Raw genomic sequence first — 22714 nt, 5'->3', positions numbered from 1 at the left:
CAGAAATACCAAAGAACAGCAACACGACTCATCTTTGTCTTTCATCTTTGAAAGCTCTTCCACGCTGTGGAGTTCAAACTGCGTGCTGCTTTTCTTCCACACTCCTGGCAGCAAGCAAACTCTACCATGGGAGAAACTGGGGGAAAATGTGAAAAAGCACCTGGCTAATGCCAATCATTCTGATGGAGTTTGATTCCTAAAGCCATTATTTCAAAATTTAGGGAACCAACAGATGATGGAGAGAAACAAATACCCATCATCAAATGGGAGAAAACTATTAGCAACTACAAGTCCAGGAGAAGGAGAAAAGAGGTCCTCATTCCAATAAATAACTGGACTGTAACTTGAGCATAGCCAGCCATCTCAACATTTCAGATACAAAGATATGCTTTGACCATAACTCAGTAACATAAGCAGAGGTGAGGAAGCAGTGAATTCAATCTCTTAAATGGGAAACGAAGGAGGGGTGTGCCAGGTATGATGCATAATTAAGATAATTAAAGCCATTCTACAAAAGCAGTAAAGATTTATTAACACTCTAAACAACAGATCTCTAACATTCTATTCACTTAAGTACAAAGAACTACCCACGGACACAAGACTCAGGTCTGTGTGTGACACACATTTAACATATCAGGTATTCACATTCACTAATATTTAAAATCTTTGATGTCAAAACAATTAAACTTTTAGAAATTAAGAATAGGTCAATGAATGCAAAACAGGGCAACAAATCATAAACAAAGGATTCCTAAACAGATTCCTGGAGACTGCCAATCTCTTCCCTTTTAGAGCTGAGTTAACTAAGGGCCAAAATACAAAGGGAGTGAGGTGAACAACTAGAGCACTTTAGGTCCAGGGCTCCAGGCTCCTGAGCTTTTCTAGCTCCAGCCTATCTTGTGGGGGTGGGGCCAGCATCCTGCAATGGAAATTCACCTCAGTATAGTGGCCCTCCTGAAGAGTCAAAACTAGTAAAACTCTATACTTGTAAGTAAATGTTGTTACATCACAGTCTGATTAGAGATGCCACGATGACTAATACAGCCTTTCTGGATCCTTTATTAAGATCATCTTTTTAGAGAATGAAAAAGATCCCTTTAGATTTTCTAAATTAAGAAAATAAGAAATACTAAAAGAAATGAATCCATCCCTAGTATAAGAATTTGAACATATGCATTCTTCAATTGCATTTCTTCCTGTCCTTGAAGTCACAGAAATGTCCCAACTCTTCATTTTGATGTAGTCTGACAAACTGTGGATAAGGCTGGTCTGCATTTAAGGTGCTCATATATCTTCCATTTCCATTCTGCAGAATTTAGAAAGTCCCACCCAATCTGCCTTGCCCAAAATTATTCTAATGTAACTGCCTGCTTAAATTCCCTCCCTTTACTATTATACATAAGGAATCATGGCTGTCAAAAATATTGTCCCCACTCTGTAAATGAAGAAACAAAGGGATCATGAACATGCAGACCACACATACACTTACCATGTTCTCTCTCGGGTGTCACGATCTAACCAGGAAGCTAATGAAGCCTCCGCAGCTCTCTACTGAATGTGGTACCATTTCACCAAACCACAGCCACTTAACTTCTAATCAAAGACCAAGACACTCCTGTGGTTTTCTTCCTTTCTTCTTTCCATTATTTCTCCTTTCCTTATCTTTTTTTTCTTTATGTTTTTCATAAATACACAGGGGCTAAGAGTGCTTAGAAATGAGGTCTGCTGGGGAGAAGTCAGGTGTTTAACTGGCCACCCGTTTCAAAACGTAGAGCATAAAAGTATATACGACAAGCTCCAAAGGACTAAACTCAGCAACAACGAGGCAGGCAAAAAGGTACACCACACAGGCAGACAAGGCAAAATGGAGCAAGGCACTGACTTATTTACTTCCACTTCATTTGCACTACTATTGGGGAATAGGAACATTATGAATCCCAAGTCAGTGGAGAGATGAAACAGCAGGGCACAGTCAGGGTTTATCAACCTTCTGTTAGAGTTTTAAAATAATAATGGGGAATTCAAGCCAAAAAATATTAGTTTATTGCTTACTAGTTGAATAAATTCTTCTGTAATTTTTAAGAAGAAATTATAATTGTTGCACAATCTCAATTACAGGGGTAAAAAAACCCCACAAAGGTCTATAACACTAAAGAGTGACCCCGCAGGTTGCCTCATGGAGTCTTTGAACATCAGCCAGACCATGGATTTGAATTCTGACTACACCCAGCATCAAGCATGCTTATGATCAAATGAAGTGATGAACTAATAATTGTAATTCACAAATAGCAAAACCTAAGAAAAAAACATACATAGCCTGGCTATTTTTAAAGATTTGGTTTGTGTTTCCAGTCAGAAAGTACTATGCCTAAGTTTCCTTGAATTAGGGCTCCAAGTCCATACTAGAATGAGAAAATTTAAAAAGCAGGTGGCAAGAAAACCCTTTCTCTAGCTCAGAGCTACATGGTGAGCTCAGTATACCCCTTCTCTACATATAAATACTCCCATTTCTTGTAACAAAGCATAGGACAAATCCCACCACTTCTAAAAAGGCTTACTGAAAACCTTAACTTGGTTCTTCTCAACATCAGGGCAAAGTCTCAGGAACTGTAAGCTGAGGAAAACACAAGGAAGAGGTTAGACATGGGAACTACTACTACAGAAATGAACACGAAATTATAGGAGGGCAGAGAATGCCGGACTTTGCATGGGGGGCCAGGAATACAGAATCAGGGTAAGCTTCTTGACAGAAAAACAAGTGTGAAGGCAAGAAGCTGTGAAATGGTTTAGCGTGTCCAAACCTAACCCTAACCCTAACCCTAACCCCACAGCTGTCTTTCTTTTGTTTTAATATTCACGTATGGAGTTGGATTGTTTTCTGCAGGCAACTGGGTATCACCAGAGCTTGTGACACAATCAGGACTACGCATTCTGAAAGCAACTGCCACAGAAACGTGCAAGATGGCACAGACTAAAAGGAATGTTAAAGTAAAGTTACAGTAATTAACATGAGAGATAATGAACACAGAGACTAAAAGGTTCGCTGGAAAAGAACACAAAAGCAGGATAACGAGGCAGAATCTGATATCTGGTGAATTTGGTTCATTAGAAGAGTGGAGTAGTGGTCAGGAGATTACTGGCTCTGAAGCTTAGCACAATAGATGGATGATGACATTAACAAAATCAGCAACAAAGCCAAGTCAGTTTGTAGGTAGAGAGGAAAAGAAAAAAAAAAAAAATCACACGGAAACCCTAAACTTTATTTTGGACTTCACAGATGTTAGCTAACCACTGGAATCTGTAGGTGGGTATCCAGTAGTCCGCAGCTGGAAAGAGATTTGGAAGCAGAGAAAGAAGACAGGAGTAGAAATATTCATGAGTACAAGTCAGCAGTATGTCTGGTAGCTGAGGCCATTAAATACATAAGGTCACACAGCAGGAGAGACCTCTCTTATCTATGAAAGATAACCGTGATTTGTACAATTCACATTAATATTAATCAAATACTGCCAAGTGACACATTTTTGTTATCTTACCAGTTATTCAAATCTGTTCCTATTCAACTTCTCACATGACAATCTTACAGTAAGACAGATTCTAAGCAATTTGTGACAGAGATGATACTTTATTCATTTTTATTCCACCTCCACAAAGGTACCCAACAACTATATAATGTATTAGTTCTCTGAGAATAGGCTCTATCCTCAATGCCTAGATCATAGTTTGGCACAGATTAGTTGCTCCAAAAATGTTTACTAAATGAGTAATAGAAATGAGTTGGTTTCACTAGGCTACTTCTTATCACATGAAGGCCTTCTTAACATAGTGTTTATGCATGACCAAAGCGTCAAGGACTGAGTCCTAAAGAGAATAAATATACCAACTACTGACATTTATTTTCAGAGGACTAACTGCTCGTCAGCCCCGACCAGATCAGCACCGTAAAGCCCACTTGCAAAAACTAGAAGAGGTGAAAAAGCAAAGTTGAAGAAAAAACACCTAATCTAAAATCTAAAAATGCCCAACTGAAGAGAAAACCTGGGATTTCTATAGTTATTGAAGAAAAATCCTGGAATTCCTATAGTTACCGAAGGAAAGTCCTGTATAGCTCCCCATGTAAGCTCCAATGCTCACTGTAAGCAGGCAGAGTGTTAAGAGACGGTGTTTCAGAAGACAGGCTTGCGCTAATTATGCCTAACGTTCTATTCATCAACCTTGAATGGGATGAGCAAGGCTCATCAAGAGCTACTGCCAGGAATGTTTTCTCCCAGGGTGTGTCATATTTCAAAATGCTAATTACTGAAGCAGAAGTGATGGAGGCCGTGCGACTAGTATGGCCATGAGACAGGGTAGCTTCTTAAGTGGACATCAGTACTCATCCTTGAAGGAAGGAAAACAGGGCAACAGTCTCAGGGTGAACCAACTGACAAAACTGGAAATATACTTGGATTGTATCAATTCCTCTGTATCAACTGTCAGCTGGTCTGGAGGAGGGAAAGCATTACCATCCAGGAGGAATACTGACAGAAAGAATAAACATACAGGAAGCAACAGGCAGGGAATCAGAGAGGAGAGAACTCTGCCTTTACCAGATACCTTCCCACAGATTACTTTAGCAAAAGAATTACTGAAGTATATACCCAGAAATTACAAGTCTGGCCAAGAGTTAAGTGACCACATATAAAAGGAATTGAAATTGCTTTCTTACTGTATTAGTTTCCTGAGGCTGCCATAACAAAATACTATAAATCGGATAGCTTAAAACAACAGAAGTTTACCCCCTCAAAGTTCTGGAAGCTTTTAAGTCTAAAATCAAAGGGTAGACAGGGTCATTATACCTCCAAAGGCCCTAGGGAAGTGTAATCCCTGGCTTCTTCCTAGCTTGGGTGCCTCTCGACAATCACTTTCCAGTTTATAGCTTGAATCACTCCAATCTCTACTTCCATTGCCGCATGGGCTCCCACCCTCTGTGTCCAATGCTCTTTTTATGAGGACACTGGTCATCGATTTCAGGGTCCACAATAACCCAATATTAGTAAGTTTTTAACTTAACTAATTACATCTGCAAAGACTGTATTTCCAAATAAGGTCCCATTCTAAGGTTCCAGAAGGTATATTGGAGGGATGCTATTCAACCCACTACACGTATCACCAGGAAGCCTGAAATAGTCATGGAGTAGAATTTACATTTCAGGAATACCTGAAAATTGGCCAGAAAAAAAAAGATAACCACATAAGTGAAAGTAAAAAGGGCAACTCTAGTTAACAATGAAAGAATTTCTTTCTGATAAAAGCAAAGTGTCACGCAGACTTTAAATACATTAAAACAAGGAGCCCATATTTTTAAATTTATAACTGCATGACCCCGATTATGAAGATGTAGCTTCAAAATATCACTTCCATCACCCAGTTATAAAAAGCTGACAAAATTTAACATTGGAACCAATGTAGACACTTGTGTATCCTATCTTCTCATACAGGCATAAATTATTCATACCCTTAGAAATATTCAGGCAACCTAAATGATTAACCCAACCTTACTCACCATAATAAGCCACAGAGAAATAAACCCGGGAGTGTTGGTGCTCCCAAGTTGGACTATTTCTGAATGATACATGTTATAATCATGTATTATTATGTTATCCCTACACAGACCCTTAAAAGCAGATGAAACCATTCATATTATGGAGAAAAAAATATTGAAAAAAGATAGCAAGTCCAGTTTCTTTTCCAAATGAGCACATCTTTATCCAGTCTTGCTTTATACTCTTCTACAGCTTAAAGATATTCTGCACAGTATCATCAAGCCCAAGCTCAAAAGAATCTATTCTCTGTAAACCAAGAGGTATAGGAAGTTGGAAGATTTGCAATTCAGCATTTTTTATAGGTTTTTTGGCACATAAGGGTTATTTTTAAAGTGGGGAAAAAAGCCTGTCCTCTCCCTACCCCCAAACACAGCTGAGCTGATTCAGCACAAACCTCCCCCTAAAATAAAATCTCAGCTTGCAGAGAATAAGCATGGAAAGTTCCAGCCCCAAGGACGACATTTCAGAAATCTAGCTAAGAAGAGCAGGAGTGGGTGGCTTAAGACAAGCCAACCACAAATCACGTTATAAATACAAGAACTTTAACCAGAAAACTACGAGCAACTTAGGAGTCCAAGGAAGAAAATCTTTAATAATATGCAAAATAATAAGAGTATTACCCAGAGGTATGAGAATCTCGAGGATTCTGGTAGGTAATAAATCATTTCCCACAGGTGAGCATACGGAGAACTCTCCAGAAATGCAGTTGAAAACTCTAGTTTCTTCATTTAACTTAGAGATGTTTTCTGAAGAGGATATTACAATATACATCACACAAACAACACACTTCCCCAAGAGCTATGTGCTCAGCTCAAGACCCTGATGGCCCCCAAAGTGCAGAGGTTCACAATCTGCAGACAAAAACAAAAACAAAAACAAAAGAGCATTTAAGTGGCAGCAAGAAGAAAGGTACCTTGCTGAGTTTCCAGCAATAGGTAACTCCACAGTCATTCATTTCTGTTCAACCTTCACCAAACAAGGGAGCTAATGACTCAAGGTATAAAAGATTAGCAACATCCCCCAAACCCAAAGGGTAAAGGGCATATATATAATAAACGTTGTTCGCCAACACCTACTGACACATTTCTATTATGTCCTCTCTACTCTTGCTAGAAAAAGGAATGGTCAGAAGTTTTAAGTCATTCAAAACATCTCTCAAATTTGGTTAATGTATTCAATCATTTACTGAAAAAATTTGCAGCCACACTGATGGTAACAGCTGGCACTGAGAAGGCAAGGACAAGCCACCTTGTATACACCTGTCAATTTAAATCACAATGCATTCACAACCTTAGGGCCTATTTTGATCATTAATGTAAAGAACTTTTCTATAGTGCGAATGAATCAAATTAATATGAAATGAAAAATGTGGAGATGGCAAAAGAGATGTTTATAAAAATCCAAACTAAAATACATCAGAGATAATTAAGAACAAGAAGCTTTGTAACACAGCTGATCAAGTAAAACACCGCAACAGACAGAACTTAAAAGTGTTTCTAATGAAAAAGACAACCCTGTTAAACAGCCAGAAAGAAAGTTGAAGTCCTTCTCAGGACAGCTCTGTGCCCTTGAAGAGCTCACACTAGCTGAGTGAAAAACCGCTCCTGCTAAGCCATGTTACTCCCAGTACCGTCAGAGATCCGTCCTTGTAAAGTGGAACAAGCACCTAGAGTGCGCCTTCACTTCTCCCTGGCTCTGGGCCCAGATGAAAAAAAGCAACACCTGTCCTTCCTTTCTCCCTGACACTCCCAGAACTCCCATCCATGCCAAGGGATTGAAGAGAAAGGGAACTCAAGCTTCAACATAGGTTTAGCAATATTACCTATGATCTTTCATTGTCTGTCTAACTAGGAGCAGAACATGTAATCTGACACTGGTTTCTCTGAAGAATAATTTAATGAAACACTACCTCACAGGGACACCTCAAAGACTAATGAGATAATGTCTGAGGGCCGAAAGCACTATGAAGGCAGATATACAGTGCTGTTACTACCTGCTGAGAGCTGTAAACTAGGACAAGGCAGCTGAAGAACCAACTTCATGTAGCAAGTACAGTGTATGTTTTATACAGGAAGAGACATTAGCCCCAAAAAGTATCTGGGCCTTTCTCGATGGTCTTTGATTCAGCACAGGAATTTAAAACATTATTATCTGGGTAAAGTACTTAATTTCTGAGGGCTCTGGTTTCTTTACCTTGTAAAGACAGAACAATATGTAAATCTTGCCAGGTGGAGGTAAAATTTAAAAATGAAAATAATGCTCACAGAGTTCAGTGCTTACCACAAACTCAATAAATGGGAGTCCTAATCCTTTAAAATATAATGGACATTATTCAAAGGCTTTAAAAAAAAAAACGAGTCCATCTCATTCACAGAACAAATTTGAATGGTATGAAATTAAACAAAGGTGGCCATCAAATTACAAATGAACCACATCTCCTAAAGGTCACTTAGACAGTTAGATTATTTTGTTCCATAGAAACAAGGCTATAAACAGTAGCTGGGTTGCCAACCTAATTCACAGAAGCACATTTAACCAGAATAGAGATAATATCATTACCTGTAATATTAACTGTTTCCAGACTGATTTCAGACTACTGAAACGAGGAGGCTCCCTTACCCTGATTCTTGAGGGAAAACCAGTAAGGTGGCTACAAGAATTCAAGACAGAAGAAATAAAAGCAAGGCTTCAACAGTACAGTGGAAGAGGAGGAAACATTCAGACATATCCCCCAGGCCATTGTGAGAGACTGGAATAACAGGGTGTCAAAGATATCCTGACAACAACAGATAATGGAATAACTCCCCAAACACTGAAGTAGACCCAACTGTCTGCTAGATGATCATGACTTTAGTCTTGGACATGCTGGATTTATATTTCGGTTGTGTACATTGAGATGATTTCTATCACCATACCCCAAAAGTATGTACCTCAGAAAAGATAGATTTTGAAAAGAGACAAACAATCTAAAGCCATCTGGACTTGAAATAACTCACTAAATGATTTACAGCCCCATAATTTCACAAATGTCTGCACTGATCAAGAAAAATGCTCAATTTTAAGTGCCTAAAAAAGTAGCCAGTCTAGTTCACAGAACAAATTTCAGTTGCATGAAAATCATACAAAGAGGCTCAGTGCCCGTAGCTCAGTGAGTGGGGTGCCAGCCACATACACCGAGGCTGGCAGGTTGAAGCCCAGCCTGGGCCTACTAAACAACAATGACAACTGCAACCAAAGAATAGCTGGGTGTTGTGGCAGGCGTTAAGGCAAGAGAATCGCTTAAGCACACGAGTTTGAGGATGCTGTGACCATGGGACTCTACCGAGGGTGACATAGTGAGACTCTATCTCAAAAAAAAAAAAAAAAAATCATACAAAGGATGCTACTAGTTTACAAATGAAGATAATCTCCACAACTGCTTATACAAAAGAAATAGTAAAAAAGACATTAACAGAATAGGCATATATTTGGGGAGAAAGGTCTCTAATGATAGGACAGCCTGCAATGAGAGCCTTTATTGCCAACATTAAAGTGTCAGTGCACTCTGGCTTCTTGTAATTCCATCTGTTCTACCATTTTTGACCCTCCAATTGTCCAAATACCACCTTTAAATACAATGGTTCCCATGGTGACAGAAAATCTGCAATTAAGGGACTGAAGTTATAGGAATGATTCATATGTCATTTGTGAATGCTGTATTACATGGATAAAAAATATTGAGCCTCAACTTTAGAGATTTTATGTTGGGAGGAAATTCCCATGAAGATCCCAGTTATTACCTTATTCTGCTGAGAGCAAAATGACCAGCACATACAAAGTCTTGCATTCCATCAGCTGACCTCTAAGCATTAAGGACAAAAAAATAATTGCACAGAAATAAATTGCTCTTGCTATAATAGAAGGATGGTAGCCCTGGTTCTTTCAGAAGGGCATGAACCTCACCATCTTACACATTAAGGAAGTCATTCTGGAAAACTAGAAGACATGTTAAAGTTACCATGAATTCCATTTCATCATAAGCCCCTAAAGAAATAAACGTGAATTTTTTTTTAACCACGAGTATTCCATAGTCAAGATTTTAGTGGAAGGATGGCAGATGGCAAACAGGGGGATTGGAAGGGCATTCTACCAAGCAGAATGGCAATCTAGATAGCTGTTAAAACACTTCAAGAATAAACATGTATTCTTCTACTGCTTCCTCAATTAGAAAGACACATGCACACTCTTCAGCACTAGCATATACTCATTTTGTGAAATCTAAAGCCCCGATGCCACATCTAACTAGGTAACACTTGAATCCATGCAATGGATTGAAAAGCAGAACCAACAATGAAAGACATGGAAAAATATAACTTATGATAGTTCAGTTGCACACTGGTATACTTCTCTTGATCTCAGAGCCAGGAATAAGTCGTATCTGAAAAAGAAGGGCTATGCTAGATTCTATACAAACACAGTATGATTTAGCAAAATCAAACCATCTACTTTACTGGCATCTGGGCAGACATGAAACTCTACCACCATCCTGGATTCTCACAACACAACTTCATGAGAGAGAGAAGGCAAATAGTACTCCCAGTTCACAAATGATAAAACCAAGTCTTTGAGAGTAGTATGGTTACTTTAATCAGGTATTTATCCAGAATTAAATCTAAAGAGTGAATCAACATGAATTTCCAAAACTGGGATGGAGGTCATCAGAGTCAACAACCTTAGCATCATTTGCCATCAATCTTATTTCTCTACACTTTAGAAACTCCTTAAAATTGTCATATTATGCACTCTCCGGGAGGATCAAATAATAGTGCAGGCAGAGAAGATGATTTTACTGCCATCATCTTCCTTAAGCTGTGTCAGGCTGCCATAATCAGCTTTCATGCACATAGGCACAAAGACACACATGCTCCCATGTGGTGTCTCTTAATCACCATGTGCCATGCTGAACAGCTGCAGAGGTCTGAAGGGAATTGGCAGAAATGTGCAGTGATGTGCTAGCCACCCCCCTGAGGCAGCAACTGCCCTGCCTGCTCCCAGACGCCAGAGCACATGGGTGTTCACTGTCACAACTAATGGGCCCAGAAGACAGGCAAGTGGTTTCAGGTGGTGAGTCAGGAAAAGTAGTTTGCATCAGGAAATGTTCCAGCCCAGCAGAGCTGAGCTGCATCCTACTCCCTACACACAGATACAATATTCATCATTTATACAATGTCAGTGTGGGGGACAAAACAGGCTCAGCACAAACAGAATCCAATCAACTTTGTTGCAAGGGAACCAGCAAAAAAGGCTTCTCTCACTAAGAAAGAACGTAACTGTTTAAGAATCGACACTACATCTGACACTGAAGGTCAGTCCTTTTATCCTGTGATAGAAGACTTTACAATGGCCTGGCACACAGTCCTTGAGAGCAGAGGCTTGGGCTAACCTCCCAGGACCATTCAGCAGCTGCTGCAATAAGCTGTGATCTATGTTCCCAGGGATGAAACAGAATCAGGATGAGGTAACATTCAAAGAAACCAGGTGATTTCAGGATTGAAATCCACACATGTGAGGCAATTCCTTGGTTGTCTATTTGCAATTATTTATGAGCCAATAAATGAGTGATATGATATGAACTTGGTGAAAGAGATGTTAGACGTTAGATCAGACAGCATTCTGTCAAGTTTTATACAATGACAAATGAGCCTATTCTCTGAAGAAACCTGAGAAGATTTAATACTCATTTTAGGGAATCCACTTTGGTTTCCCTACTTCAAAATTAGCAATTTCACCTATGTCCTACTTCAAAATTTCTTGTTATAATTTACCATCCCAGTGACCATGATATAAAATAAAATAGGTCATGTTTATATTTATAATATATTATTCTGGCATAGCAAAAGCCTTACCAAATCTGTCACAACATCAATAGTTTAAAAGTAAGAAATGCTAATATAGCTTTCATGTGTTATGACCAGACAAAATAAGGAGTAGTCTTACCTTTCTGAGGATAGAATAAAAATCAACTCAAAAGGTGGTCTATCTCCTAAAATCCCAACTGAAATAAGGAAAAGATGAATCATAGTCCTTGCCTGAATGGAGTTCCCTCAATGACCAGCAAAGGAACCATTCCATTCATTTTCTTTGTTCACCTACGCCCTAAGGAACCACTCAGGACTGGTGTAAGTTAAGAAAAATAAGGAGATAACTGGAAGGCTCACCATTAGCTTCCCAGAATACAAATTCTGTAGCTGGTCACAGAATATTATGCTTTAATGAAAGACACAGAAAATGCACTCCAAGGTCTCCAAGCTGTAATACTAGGCTACAAAGTCAATGTGCTACATACAAATTTGCACAGGAACTTCCAGGAAGCCACGTTACACCTACCTGACCAACAAAAGGTTCCCATGGCACTGCAGTAGAGGCTACAGGAAACTTTACAAGCCATGGAAACAGAAGTCGCGTTCACATCATAGTGCATTCCAATAAGCACACTCCTATCCCAAGAGAGCCCCTCTTCCCCTTTTTATAGCCAGCCTATCCCTCAGAAGCAGGGGAGGCATGAAAAAGCAGCAACCTTCCCTTACTAGTAAATCCCATAAGCCCAGACTTTTAATGAAGGTAGCTGGAGAGAACAACAGAGCCAAGTGAATGAAGCTCAGGGCAATATGCAAATATTGAAACTTGAATTAAGCCTGTCATCAGAGTGTTGGCAAACTGTGGTCAGGGCCCCAATTTAAAACCTTTCCCAAAGGGTAGACTTCCGGACACACAGATACACCTCTCTTCATATCAAAGTAATTCCACTTGACTTGATGGAGAGGTATCATGTGCTGTAAAAGGGCCCAGCTTAAAATAATCACCTCCAAAGGATTACCGTAAGCCCAACCATTTGCAAATATGTTGTATCATCACTTACCTTCTTCCCAATAAGCTTTTTTCGAAGAAATTCCCGGGCCTCAAACATGTAGGGAATGTCATACAGGGGACGCAATTTCTTGTTCTTATCCTAAAAACAAAATAAAATACCATATAAGGAATGAAAAAACAAAATAAAAACAAATGAACACTGCCAAGAGCACAAGATACTGGAATGTCTCTGACAATGGCTATCTCTTAGTATCATAAATATTAAGTGAGTGTGAGACATAGAATAAAAGATTAATGAATATTTGTTTGAAATGCTTTATTAGGACTAGAATTATCTTGTCCACATGGCAGCGTCAAAGATAAGAAATGAAATGCTTGTAATTATGTAAACAGGAAACAAATGTTCATCAACAGGAAAACAACTACATAAACTGTGATATAGGAGCAGCAGCTCAATATGTATTAGGACTATTCGAATATTCAGATACTCTATAAGTCTCATTCCACTACTCCAAAAACCTTATTAAGCTTTGTCTCTATACAAAGCATTCTATAAATAAATGCATATATTGATACTTGAAAATCTTGAAACTTAACATAGTAATAAAAGAAATCTTGGGTGGTGCCTGTGGCTCAAAGGGGCAGGGCACCGGCCCCATATGTTGGAGGTGGTGGGATCAAGCCCAGCCCTGGCCAAAAATTGCAAAAAAAAAAGAAGAAGAAGAAGAAATCTTACAGATATGAAGTAGTACCACAAAGCAGGTTCGATTAAGTGCTAAATTATGTGATACATAGTAGGGACTAAATGTTTTAAGAGTTCAGGGAAGTGGAAAGAAAGAAGTAATCAGGAAATGTTTCATTGACAAGGTGAAATTTAACATGAGCTTGCAGGATAGGAAAGAACTAGGAAAATAATTAGAATTGTAAAAAAAAAAAAAAAAACAGAACAAGCAGAAGGAGAGGGGCTGGAAGAAACAGTATGTCAATAAGCAAAACACACACAATTACTTTATTATATCATGGACCCCAGACCCTTCCTACACTTGAAATGAGGTGACGATTCTAAACAATGTCATTTTGAGAAGACGCAGGAGAATCTAAGATAGAGGTGACATGAGTGGGAAGGGATAGGAATCTGAGAGATGTAAGAACCATTTGAAAAAAATGATTTAACAAAAACTGACAATGAAATAAAGAGAGGGGATAAAAGAGTAAGAATCAATAATGAGTTATAATAACATGCATAGCAAGTCATGGGGTGGGGAGGAGTGGAAGGTATGAATAAGAAACATAAGATCTTGGCCAGACCAGGTGGTATAAATACTTTAAAGTCTCTGTCTCATTAGCCTGTAAGTTCCAAGACAACAGAGACCCTGCTCTTAACTCTCCAGAACACAGTACCTCCTAAAGGGTATATTCAATGACAGTTAAAGTAGCTACAAAGGAAAAATGCAGAATGATACACAAAGATAAAGTATACTGGGTGAACAGAACTGCATATACAGACTTCCAGATATCTGTTATTTCCAGATAATATTTGGAAAAAGCAAAGAAAGAAAGGAGAAAATCAAGGACTAACTCCTAACCTAGATGTACATCACAGATCGCCCCTCCTCTATGGTTATCCACAGGTCAAAACTTTGCCATCTATGACACACCTGATAAAACCAGACACCTCTATGTAATCTACTCTGTACTCAAAGAAGATAAAAATATTTTTTTCTTAAATAGCGAACTACTGGTTAAAGGGATCAAAATAGATGTTTCCTTCTTGATGCACACTAAGCCTCAGTGTCCTGAACACATCATACAAATATTTTAATTCATTGATTGTGACCAAGAAAATATTTTATTAGAATATAGATAACTCTGTTGGTCGCAAGGAAACTTGAGCTACACATTTCTTGTTCAACAAAATCTTCCAGGCCAGGGGTGGCTCATGCCTGAAATCCTGGCACTCTGGGTGGCTGAGGCAGGTCGACTGCCCGAGCTCACAGGTTTGGGATGAGCCTGAGCCAGAGCCAGACCTTGTCTCTAAAAATAGACAAGCATTGGACAGCACCTGTGGCTCAAAGGGGTAGGGTGCTGGCCCCATATGCCGGAGGTAGCGGGTTCAAACCCAGCCCCAGACAAAAACTGCAAAAAAAAAAAAAAAAATAGCCGATCATTGTGGTGGGTGCCTGTAGTCCCAGCTATTTCGGAGACTGAGGCAAGAGAATTAATTGAGCCCAAGAGTTTGAGGTTGCTATGAAGTATGAGACAACAGCACTCTACCAAGGGTGACAAAGTAAGACTCTGTCTTAAAACAAAAACAAAAACTTCCTGATTAAAACATACAACAACAAAAAAAGGCCATTGTCACCATTATTCCTGGTGTTCCCTTAGGAGGTTAATGAACCTCCTGTGATGTGTGGGAATCTATATACTCAAACAAAAAGAACTGGGAGGGTTGAGCTCTAACCCAGATCCCAGGATATCATGATAAAGGTCTTAAGTAATGAGATATGACCCAACATATGATATTCTTAAAGGAACAAAATAATGTCAAGACTTTCTTATAGAAAATAACAACAAAAATGTGATATATAAAAGTTGCCTGGGGCAGATACACAGGATAATGGATATTTTATAAACATCTTGGAAGCCACTTGAAAAGAGGTGACAATTTGGGGATTTATTTAGAAGCCAAGTATAGTATATAAAGCCATAAAATAGTGGTGACACTTGATACCAGAAGAATGAAGATGCTAGGTGCCAGTAATACACAGGATCTTTTATTTTTTTGAGACAGAGACTCACTTTGTCACCTCAAACTTTTGGGCTCAAGTGATCCTCTTGCCTCAAGTCTTTCATTTTTAGTAGACACAGGGTCTCTCTCTTGCTCAGGCTGGTCTTGAACTCCTGAGTCCAAGCAATCCACCTGCCTTGGCCTCCCAGGGTGCTGGAATTACAGATGGGAGCCACCGCACCAGCCAACTAACAGGATTTTTAATAAAGACAAAATCAATGGTTATCAGAATCAGCCCTCAGGAACAAAGAAGTGCCAGTGTATTCACACTCACCAAGCAAAAGAGTACAATCTATTTACAGAGAGTAGCTGTGTAATTAGAAAAGCCTAAGCTAACATTTTCAAAAATGAATAAATGAATTAAATGTGGGCAGCGCCTGTAGCTCAAAGGAGTAGGGCGCTGGCCCCATATGTCAGAGGTGGTGGGTTCAAACCCAGCCCCAGCCAAAAACTGCAAAAAAAAAAAAAATGAATTGAACGAAAGAAGACTGACCTTACATAGCTTTCTAATTTGCTACAGAACCTGAAATTCTGCACTGTACCCTACATATTCTGAAACAACGCAGAAGTACAAACAAGCCTTCAAATGAAGATCATGGGGATGAGATATTCTAAATAAGAATAATTATCTAAGTAAGAATCTGGCTTTTAAGACACTCCATAGGACTGAGCCAACCAAAACAGCCTCGAAAGAATGAAAGAGAATAAAAAGTATACCAATAAATGCCCCCAATAAAAAAACAGTACAACTTCAGAGTCTGATTATATGTCTCTCATGAAGCTAGGAAAGAACTAATAGCACAAGCAGAAAACAAGATATCACAAGTGAAAACAGAATGATCTTGTTACTCTAACCCTTCAGAGCTCGTAGGTATTGACATCTGCAAACATCTTTCAAGAGAGATAATAGAAGTCCCTGAGAAACCACAAAATAAAAGCAATTCCTCCAAATTACCAGGTACATAAAAGCCTTTGAAATCTCTAAGAGGCAATTGAGGTATGGAATGTAGTCTGAGAAAACAGGACTTTAGCTGAATCTTGCCTGCTTAAAAAGAACTGTCTAGGTTAGATTCTAATTTACATGGACTTTTTTTTAAATAATAAAAATAGAAAAAAAATGCTTGCTTTATCTGGTGGGCGGATAATATACAAACTGCTGTGCGCTGTAATCACTATTCATCCTGAGAAATGACATTGCATGTAGACCCTGCAATGACTCACATTAGAGAAAGAAAAGATAACGTCCATCACCTGTACCTCTCACAGGCTTGGGAGGGAGGCCCAATCTCAGCATCTAAGACATGGCTGGTATTTTTACACGAAGATATTTTGGCTGGTTGCCAAACTGGACAGTGTCAGCAATGTTCATTAGAATGGAATGAAAGGGAGTTCTATTCAAATGTCTATTCTCTACCCGTTTTTAAGTCTGGTTTTACCTAGCCTATTCTTAAAAACTCCAGGCATAAAACTTAAATGACCTTGGCATAGTGCAGGATTTGTTAAACAAGGCCGAATAGACACACAGTATGAAACAAAGATTGATAACTGTGGCTCTGCTAAAATTTAAAAAGTTCTTTACTGAAAGGACACAGTGAGAGGTCAAAGCACAGACTGTAGGTAGGTGTCAAGTGAAACAGAGATAGAAAAAGTAGAGCAGGAGGAGAAGAAACAGGGGTGTATCGTCTCACTAAGATTACATTTTATCAAAGACTCAAAAGAGGCACGGGACATCTAGTCATCTGAAGAAAGGCAAAGAGAACAGCCGATGCAAATTAGGAGTATGCCTGGGGAATTCAGAAAAACCAAAGACACCACTGTGGCTAGCGATCAGGAGGGTGGGCGGTAAGAAATGAAGACACAAATCTGACTTAACATTTGAAAGAATAACTTTGGCTTTTATATTGAGAACAGAAACTGCACCTGGTAAGAGTGGGGCAAGGAAGACAAATTAGAAGATTATGATAGTAATAAGCAGGAAACGATGGTAGATTACACCAAGGTGGTAGCCGATTCAGAAATATTCTGAAAGTAGACAGATGTAAAGTGAAGTGTGAAAGAAAAAGAGGAATTATCTTTATATCTAAGCAAAATGGGGGAAAGAGTGGGATCATAAGATGAGATGGGGACAAGAAGACAAGACTGGAGGGAGAGCAGTTCAGGACCTGCTAAACTTCAGCTGTTAGATAACCAAACAGAGATTGTGAGTGGGCAGTTGTTTATACAAATGTGGAGTTTGGCTTGCACTGGTGAAATACTTTTGGGAGTTGTAGGCATATACCTGGTATCTTCTAACATTAAAACGCAACTAATCTGCAAAAGGAGACTGGAAGGAGCAACCAGTAATTGCACAGGGCAGGAGGAAACTACCAGAGTTTTTGCATCTTGGAAGCCAAGAAAGAAAGTCAATTGACAAGGAATAATGATCAACTGCGTCAAATGCCCTAAAATAAGCAAAATGGGAACTAAGATTTGCACTTGGGATCTAGCTAAGTGTGTATGTGTGTGTGTGGGGGATGCGCATCACTGGTACCTGGGCCAGGATAGTTTGGGCAGAGCATTAGAGGTAAGAAGAAAGCAAGCACAGTTGGCCCTTGAACTGTATGGGTTGAACCTGTGTGGATCCATTCACGCTCAGATTTCTTTCCTGCCTCTGCCACTTAGTACCTCCTCTTCTGGTCAGTAACAAGCTATAAGCAGTCAGTTTTCTGGGGAGTCAAAAGTTGTAGGTCAGTGCTCCAATTCCCAGCTTGTTAAGGAATCAACTAGTCCTTTTTTTTTTTTTTTTTTTTGTAGAGACAGAGTCTCACTGTACCGCCCTCGGGTAGAGTGCCATAACGTCACCCAGCTCACAGCAACCTCTAACTCTTAGGCTTCCGTGATGCTCTTGCCTCAGCCTCCCGAGCAGCTGGGACTACAGGCGCCCGCCACAACGCCCGGCTATTTTTTGATTGCAGTTTGGCCCGGGCTGGGTTTGAACCCAATACCCTTGGCGTATGGGGCCGGCGCCCTACTCACTGAGCCACAGGCGCTGCCCCAGTCCTTTCTTTTTCATTTTGGAGACACAGTCTCACTTTGTCACCCTCCGTAGAGTGCCACAGCGGTGTCACAGCTCACAGCAATCTCAAACTCTTGGGCCCAAATGATCCACTTACCTCAGCCTCTCAAGTAGCTGGGATTACAAAGGGCCCACCACAATGCCACGCTAGTTGTTTTCATTTTTATTAGAGACAGTGTCTCACTCTTGGTCAAACTGGTCTCACACTTCTGAGCTTAGGCAATCCATGTGCTCAGCCTCTAAGAGTGCGAGGATAACAGTCATGAGTCACCATGCCCAGCACCTATATACAGTCCTTTTAAAAACTGTGCTACAAAGGAGTACAAAGAGATTATGTGGATTAAGAGATTGACTGGCAGGGGAGGAGCAGAGTGAAAAGAAAGTTTTTCGGTTTTGATTTCAGGCAATGGTCCAGTGGTGAGCAAATAAATGGTAATGCAGAAGACAGAACAGAGAACTGATAAAGCAATGTCCATGCCACGGAAAGAATGGCTTTCCATAGGGGCACCTACAGTGCATCATCTGTAGGAAACTGGATGTAGATTCTGTTAGGTGGATGGATAGATAGATGTGGTAGTAAAAATCAATGGAAGTTCTCTTCCGATTAATTTGATTTACTCAGTAAATAACTAACAAATCAATAACAAACAAAAGAATTGAGTATAAACAGGAATTTGACTAAAGTATTCCAATTAGACAATAAGTATGGGGAAAAAGTATAATTTTGATAATAATCAGAGAAATATAAACTGAGATACTACATTATATCATATTGGCAAAAATTTTAAAGAATGTTGAGACGAGGAATGCCTGGGAATATAAAACGACTTTATTGTTTTAACCATGCCTGGGAATATAAAATGGCTTAACTACTTGGGACTTTTACATGGGGCCAGGTGGCACTATCTGGTTAAAGTGAAGACATGTATACTTCTAACTAGGAAATGGTATTTAAAGGTAGGTATATATCCTAGAAAATTTTTACCCTGTACAAGATAAGTATAACTATGTCCATGTTAACACTAGGTATGGTTAGTCATACAACAGAATACATACCAGTTAAGCTGAATTAGAACAACCTGACAAATGAATAAATTTAGAAAAAGATATAGTAAAACTCCATATAAAAGCCCTCTAAAACCAGACAAGAACAATAGTGTAATGTTCACAGAGCTAAGCAAGCAACAAAAGTATAAATAGGCACAGAAATGAAAAACAAGATTAGTGATGTGGATGGGCCGGGAGAGAAAAAGACAGGAGGAACAAAATAGGTTTTAGGTTTGAGGACAAATACAGAGGGACTTCTAACTGTATCTTTAATGTTTAATGTTAAAAATATAAAAAAGGAATCTAAAGCAAATAGAGGAGAATATAAAGGCTAAAAAAGGAACCCAGATGTTTGTTAAATTATTCTGTACATTTGCGAGTTTTTTTAAAGCCAAAAATGTTCAGGGAAAAACAAAATATCTCCAAACCTTGTTCGATCACCTTTTCCTCACTTCTCACAATGTCTAACACTTTCATTCCTCTCTTTAACAGAATAAATATTCTTTTCCTCATAAGAAATGTACTAAATTACATTTTTTCCTCAAAAAAAATTCTCTTTCATAGATATATCCCTTTCTGAGGCAGATGGGATAATTTAACTACAAACATGCTATTAAATAAACAGGGTCAACCACAAGTTTTATTTTTACTTTTAAGAGGAGACTCAAACTATAAATATTAATTAATGTAGCCAAGCAGAATTATACTCCATGGTGATCTTAAAACTGTTGATTTAAAATAAGAACTACAGACATGATCAGATTAAAATGAATAAAATTTCAAACAGTAAATAATGGACCAGTCCCAGTTGCCCTGCCACACATGCCATTTTAATAAACAAAGGCTGCAATTTCCATTTCAATTATAGACTTAAAATAGGAACATTACCACATGCCCTGGGCATATTTACAATTAAGGACCTTTCAATTCCCTTGGCAGCCAGGAGACAGAAGACACAGGGATAGCCATTGTTTTATGGTCCTTAACACGTACAGTAGCACATTTCTATAAAAGGTAAGCAGACGAGGGAACGTTTAAAATTGCAATCATCTTGTACAATAGAAGATATCTTTTCTCTTCCTAAAAGAGACCTAAAAGGACATGTCTAGAAGCCTCCCATATCCAAAAACCTCCTCAGGAGACCCCTGCAATCTAGTTGCCAGAGACCTTTTAAACTCTCCCACCTGAGACAGGTGCTGACTGAGACAATTCAGGTGGAGCTTTTGAACTGAGTCAATCGCCTGAGGACTATCCAAGTGGTACCCTGGGGGTGTGCTTGTAGGAAGGTTTGATTTTCCTTTTCCAATTGTTGCCTGTAAGGAGCAGGGTGACTTACTTTCTGGTATTTCTCCACAGCTAAGACTTCAACCCAGGGTAACTGTTTCACTAGGGTCAGACAGAGAGCAGCTAAAAATAAGACAGAGCCACTTAGCCCCACCACACCAGCAGATCCCCAGTTTCTCAGGCTGTAGCTCTCAAACTACAGGGGAAAAGTAGTTGGTAGGGTCCTCAACAAACTACAGGGGAAAAGTCAAACAGTGCAAAATAATCATGGGGCGGAATCAGCGGAAAAACTATCGTAACATGAATAGTCAGAATAGATCAACACCCCAAGGAAAGATATGGCAGATGTAACTGAAGATCCCATTCATAAAGAGATGGCCAAGACGTCAGAAATCGAATTCAGAATTTGTATTGCAAACAAGATTAATAGAATGGAGGAAAAGTTGGAATTAGAAATCAGAGGAGCAATTCAAAAGTGGTCTCAAGGATTCAATGAATTTAAAGACAAACCACCAAAGATTTTAACACATTGAAGCAAGAATTGGCAGACCTCAAAGATTTGAAAAATACAGTAGACTCCCTCAGTAACAGAATGGAGCAAGCAGAAGAAAGGATTTCTGACATTGAAGACAAAGCCTTTCAACGCTCCTAAACTCTCAAAGAGGAAGAGAAATGGAGAGCAAAAATGGATCATTCTCTCAGAGTTCTGGGATAATTTGAAGAAGGCTAATATCCGCCTGGCTGGAATCCTTGAAAGCAATGAAATGGATTCGCAAGGCACAGAGGCTCTTCTCCATGAAATTATGCAGGAGAATTTTCCAGATATGCCAAGATTCTGAAATTCAGAGAGCAGGCAGTTTGAGAACAGCAGCACAATTCAATCCGAATAAGACATCCCCAAGGCGCATCATAATTAACTTCACTAAAGGTAACATGAAAGAGAAAATTCTGAAAGCAGCCAGACGTAAGAAAACCATTACCTACAAAGGGAAGAATATTAGAATGACTGCAGATCTCTCTGCTGAAACCTTTCAAGGCAGAAGAGGGAGGTCATAGACTTTTAATCTCCTAAAACAAAATAACTTTCAACCCCGAATCCTGTATCCAGCTAAACTGAGTTTCATTTATGATAGAGAAATTAAATATTTTAATGACATTCACATGTTGAAGAAATTTGCCATACCAAACCAGCTCTTCAGAATATTCTCAGAACTACCCTCCATAATGACCAGCACAATCCTCTACCACAAAAGTAAACTCACTCAGAAACTTTTTTTTTTTTTTTGTAGAGACAGAGTTTCACTTTATGGCCCTTGGTAGAGTGCCATGGCATCATACAGCTCACAGCAACCTCCAACTACTGGGCTTAAGCGATTCTCTTGCCTCAGCCTCCCAAGTAGCTGGGACTACAGGCACCTGCCACAACGCCCGGCTATTTTTTGGTTGCAGTTCAGCCGGGGCCGGGTTTGAACCCGCCACCCTCAGTATATGGGGCCAGCGCCCTACCAACCGAGCCACAGGCACCACCCTCACTCAGAAACTTTTGATCAAACTCCAACTTCCACATGGCGAAAGGATTAAAAACGTCCACTGGACTTTTGAAAAACTTAATACCCAAAATTCCACCAGGCTTATCAATGTTCTCCATTAATGTGAATGGCTTAAACTGTCCTCTAAAGAGACACAGGTTGGCTAACTGGATACAAAAACTCAGGCCAGATATTTGCTGCATACAAGAATCTCATCTTACTTTAAAAGTAAAATGTAGACTCAGCATGATGGGATGCTCGTCCATATTTCAGGCAAATGGTAATCAGAAAAAAGCAGGTGTTGCAATTCTATTTGCAGACACAATAGGCTTTAAACCAACAAACGTAAGGAAGGATAAGAATGGTCACTTCATATTTGTTAAGGGTAAGACAAAATATGATGAGATTTCAATTATTAATATTTATGCGTCCAACCAGAATACGCCTCAATTTATAAGAGAAACTCTAACAGACATCAACAACTTGATTTCCTCAAGTTCCATAAGCGCTGGAGATTTTAACACTCCTTTGGCAGTGTTGGATAGATCCTCCAATAAGAAGCTGAGCAAAAAAATTT

The 22714-nt window shown here is 39.3% G+C and overlaps 1 protein-coding gene across 1 annotated transcript in view; it reads right to left on the bottom strand.

Moving 5' to 3' along the window:
- The window catches only part of SND1 (staphylococcal nuclease and tudor domain containing 1), a 486203-nt gene that overhangs the window by 287949 nt on the left and 175540 nt on the right, over positions 1-22714 (bottom strand). The window contains exon 11 of the mRNA XM_053553506.1: positions 12484-12573. Coding sequence (XP_053409481.1) covers positions 12484-12573 — 90 coding nt within the window. The remainder of the gene's footprint in view (positions 1-12483; positions 12574-22714) is intronic.

Source organism: Nycticebus coucang, chromosome 11, assembly GCF_027406575.1.
Source record: "Nycticebus coucang isolate mNycCou1 chromosome 11, mNycCou1.pri, whole genome shotgun sequence".
NCBI lineage: Eukaryota > Metazoa > Chordata > Mammalia > Primates > Lorisidae > Nycticebus > Nycticebus coucang.
The sequence above is the reverse complement of the archived record's forward strand: the minus strand, read 5'-3'. Positions and strand labels throughout refer to the sequence as shown.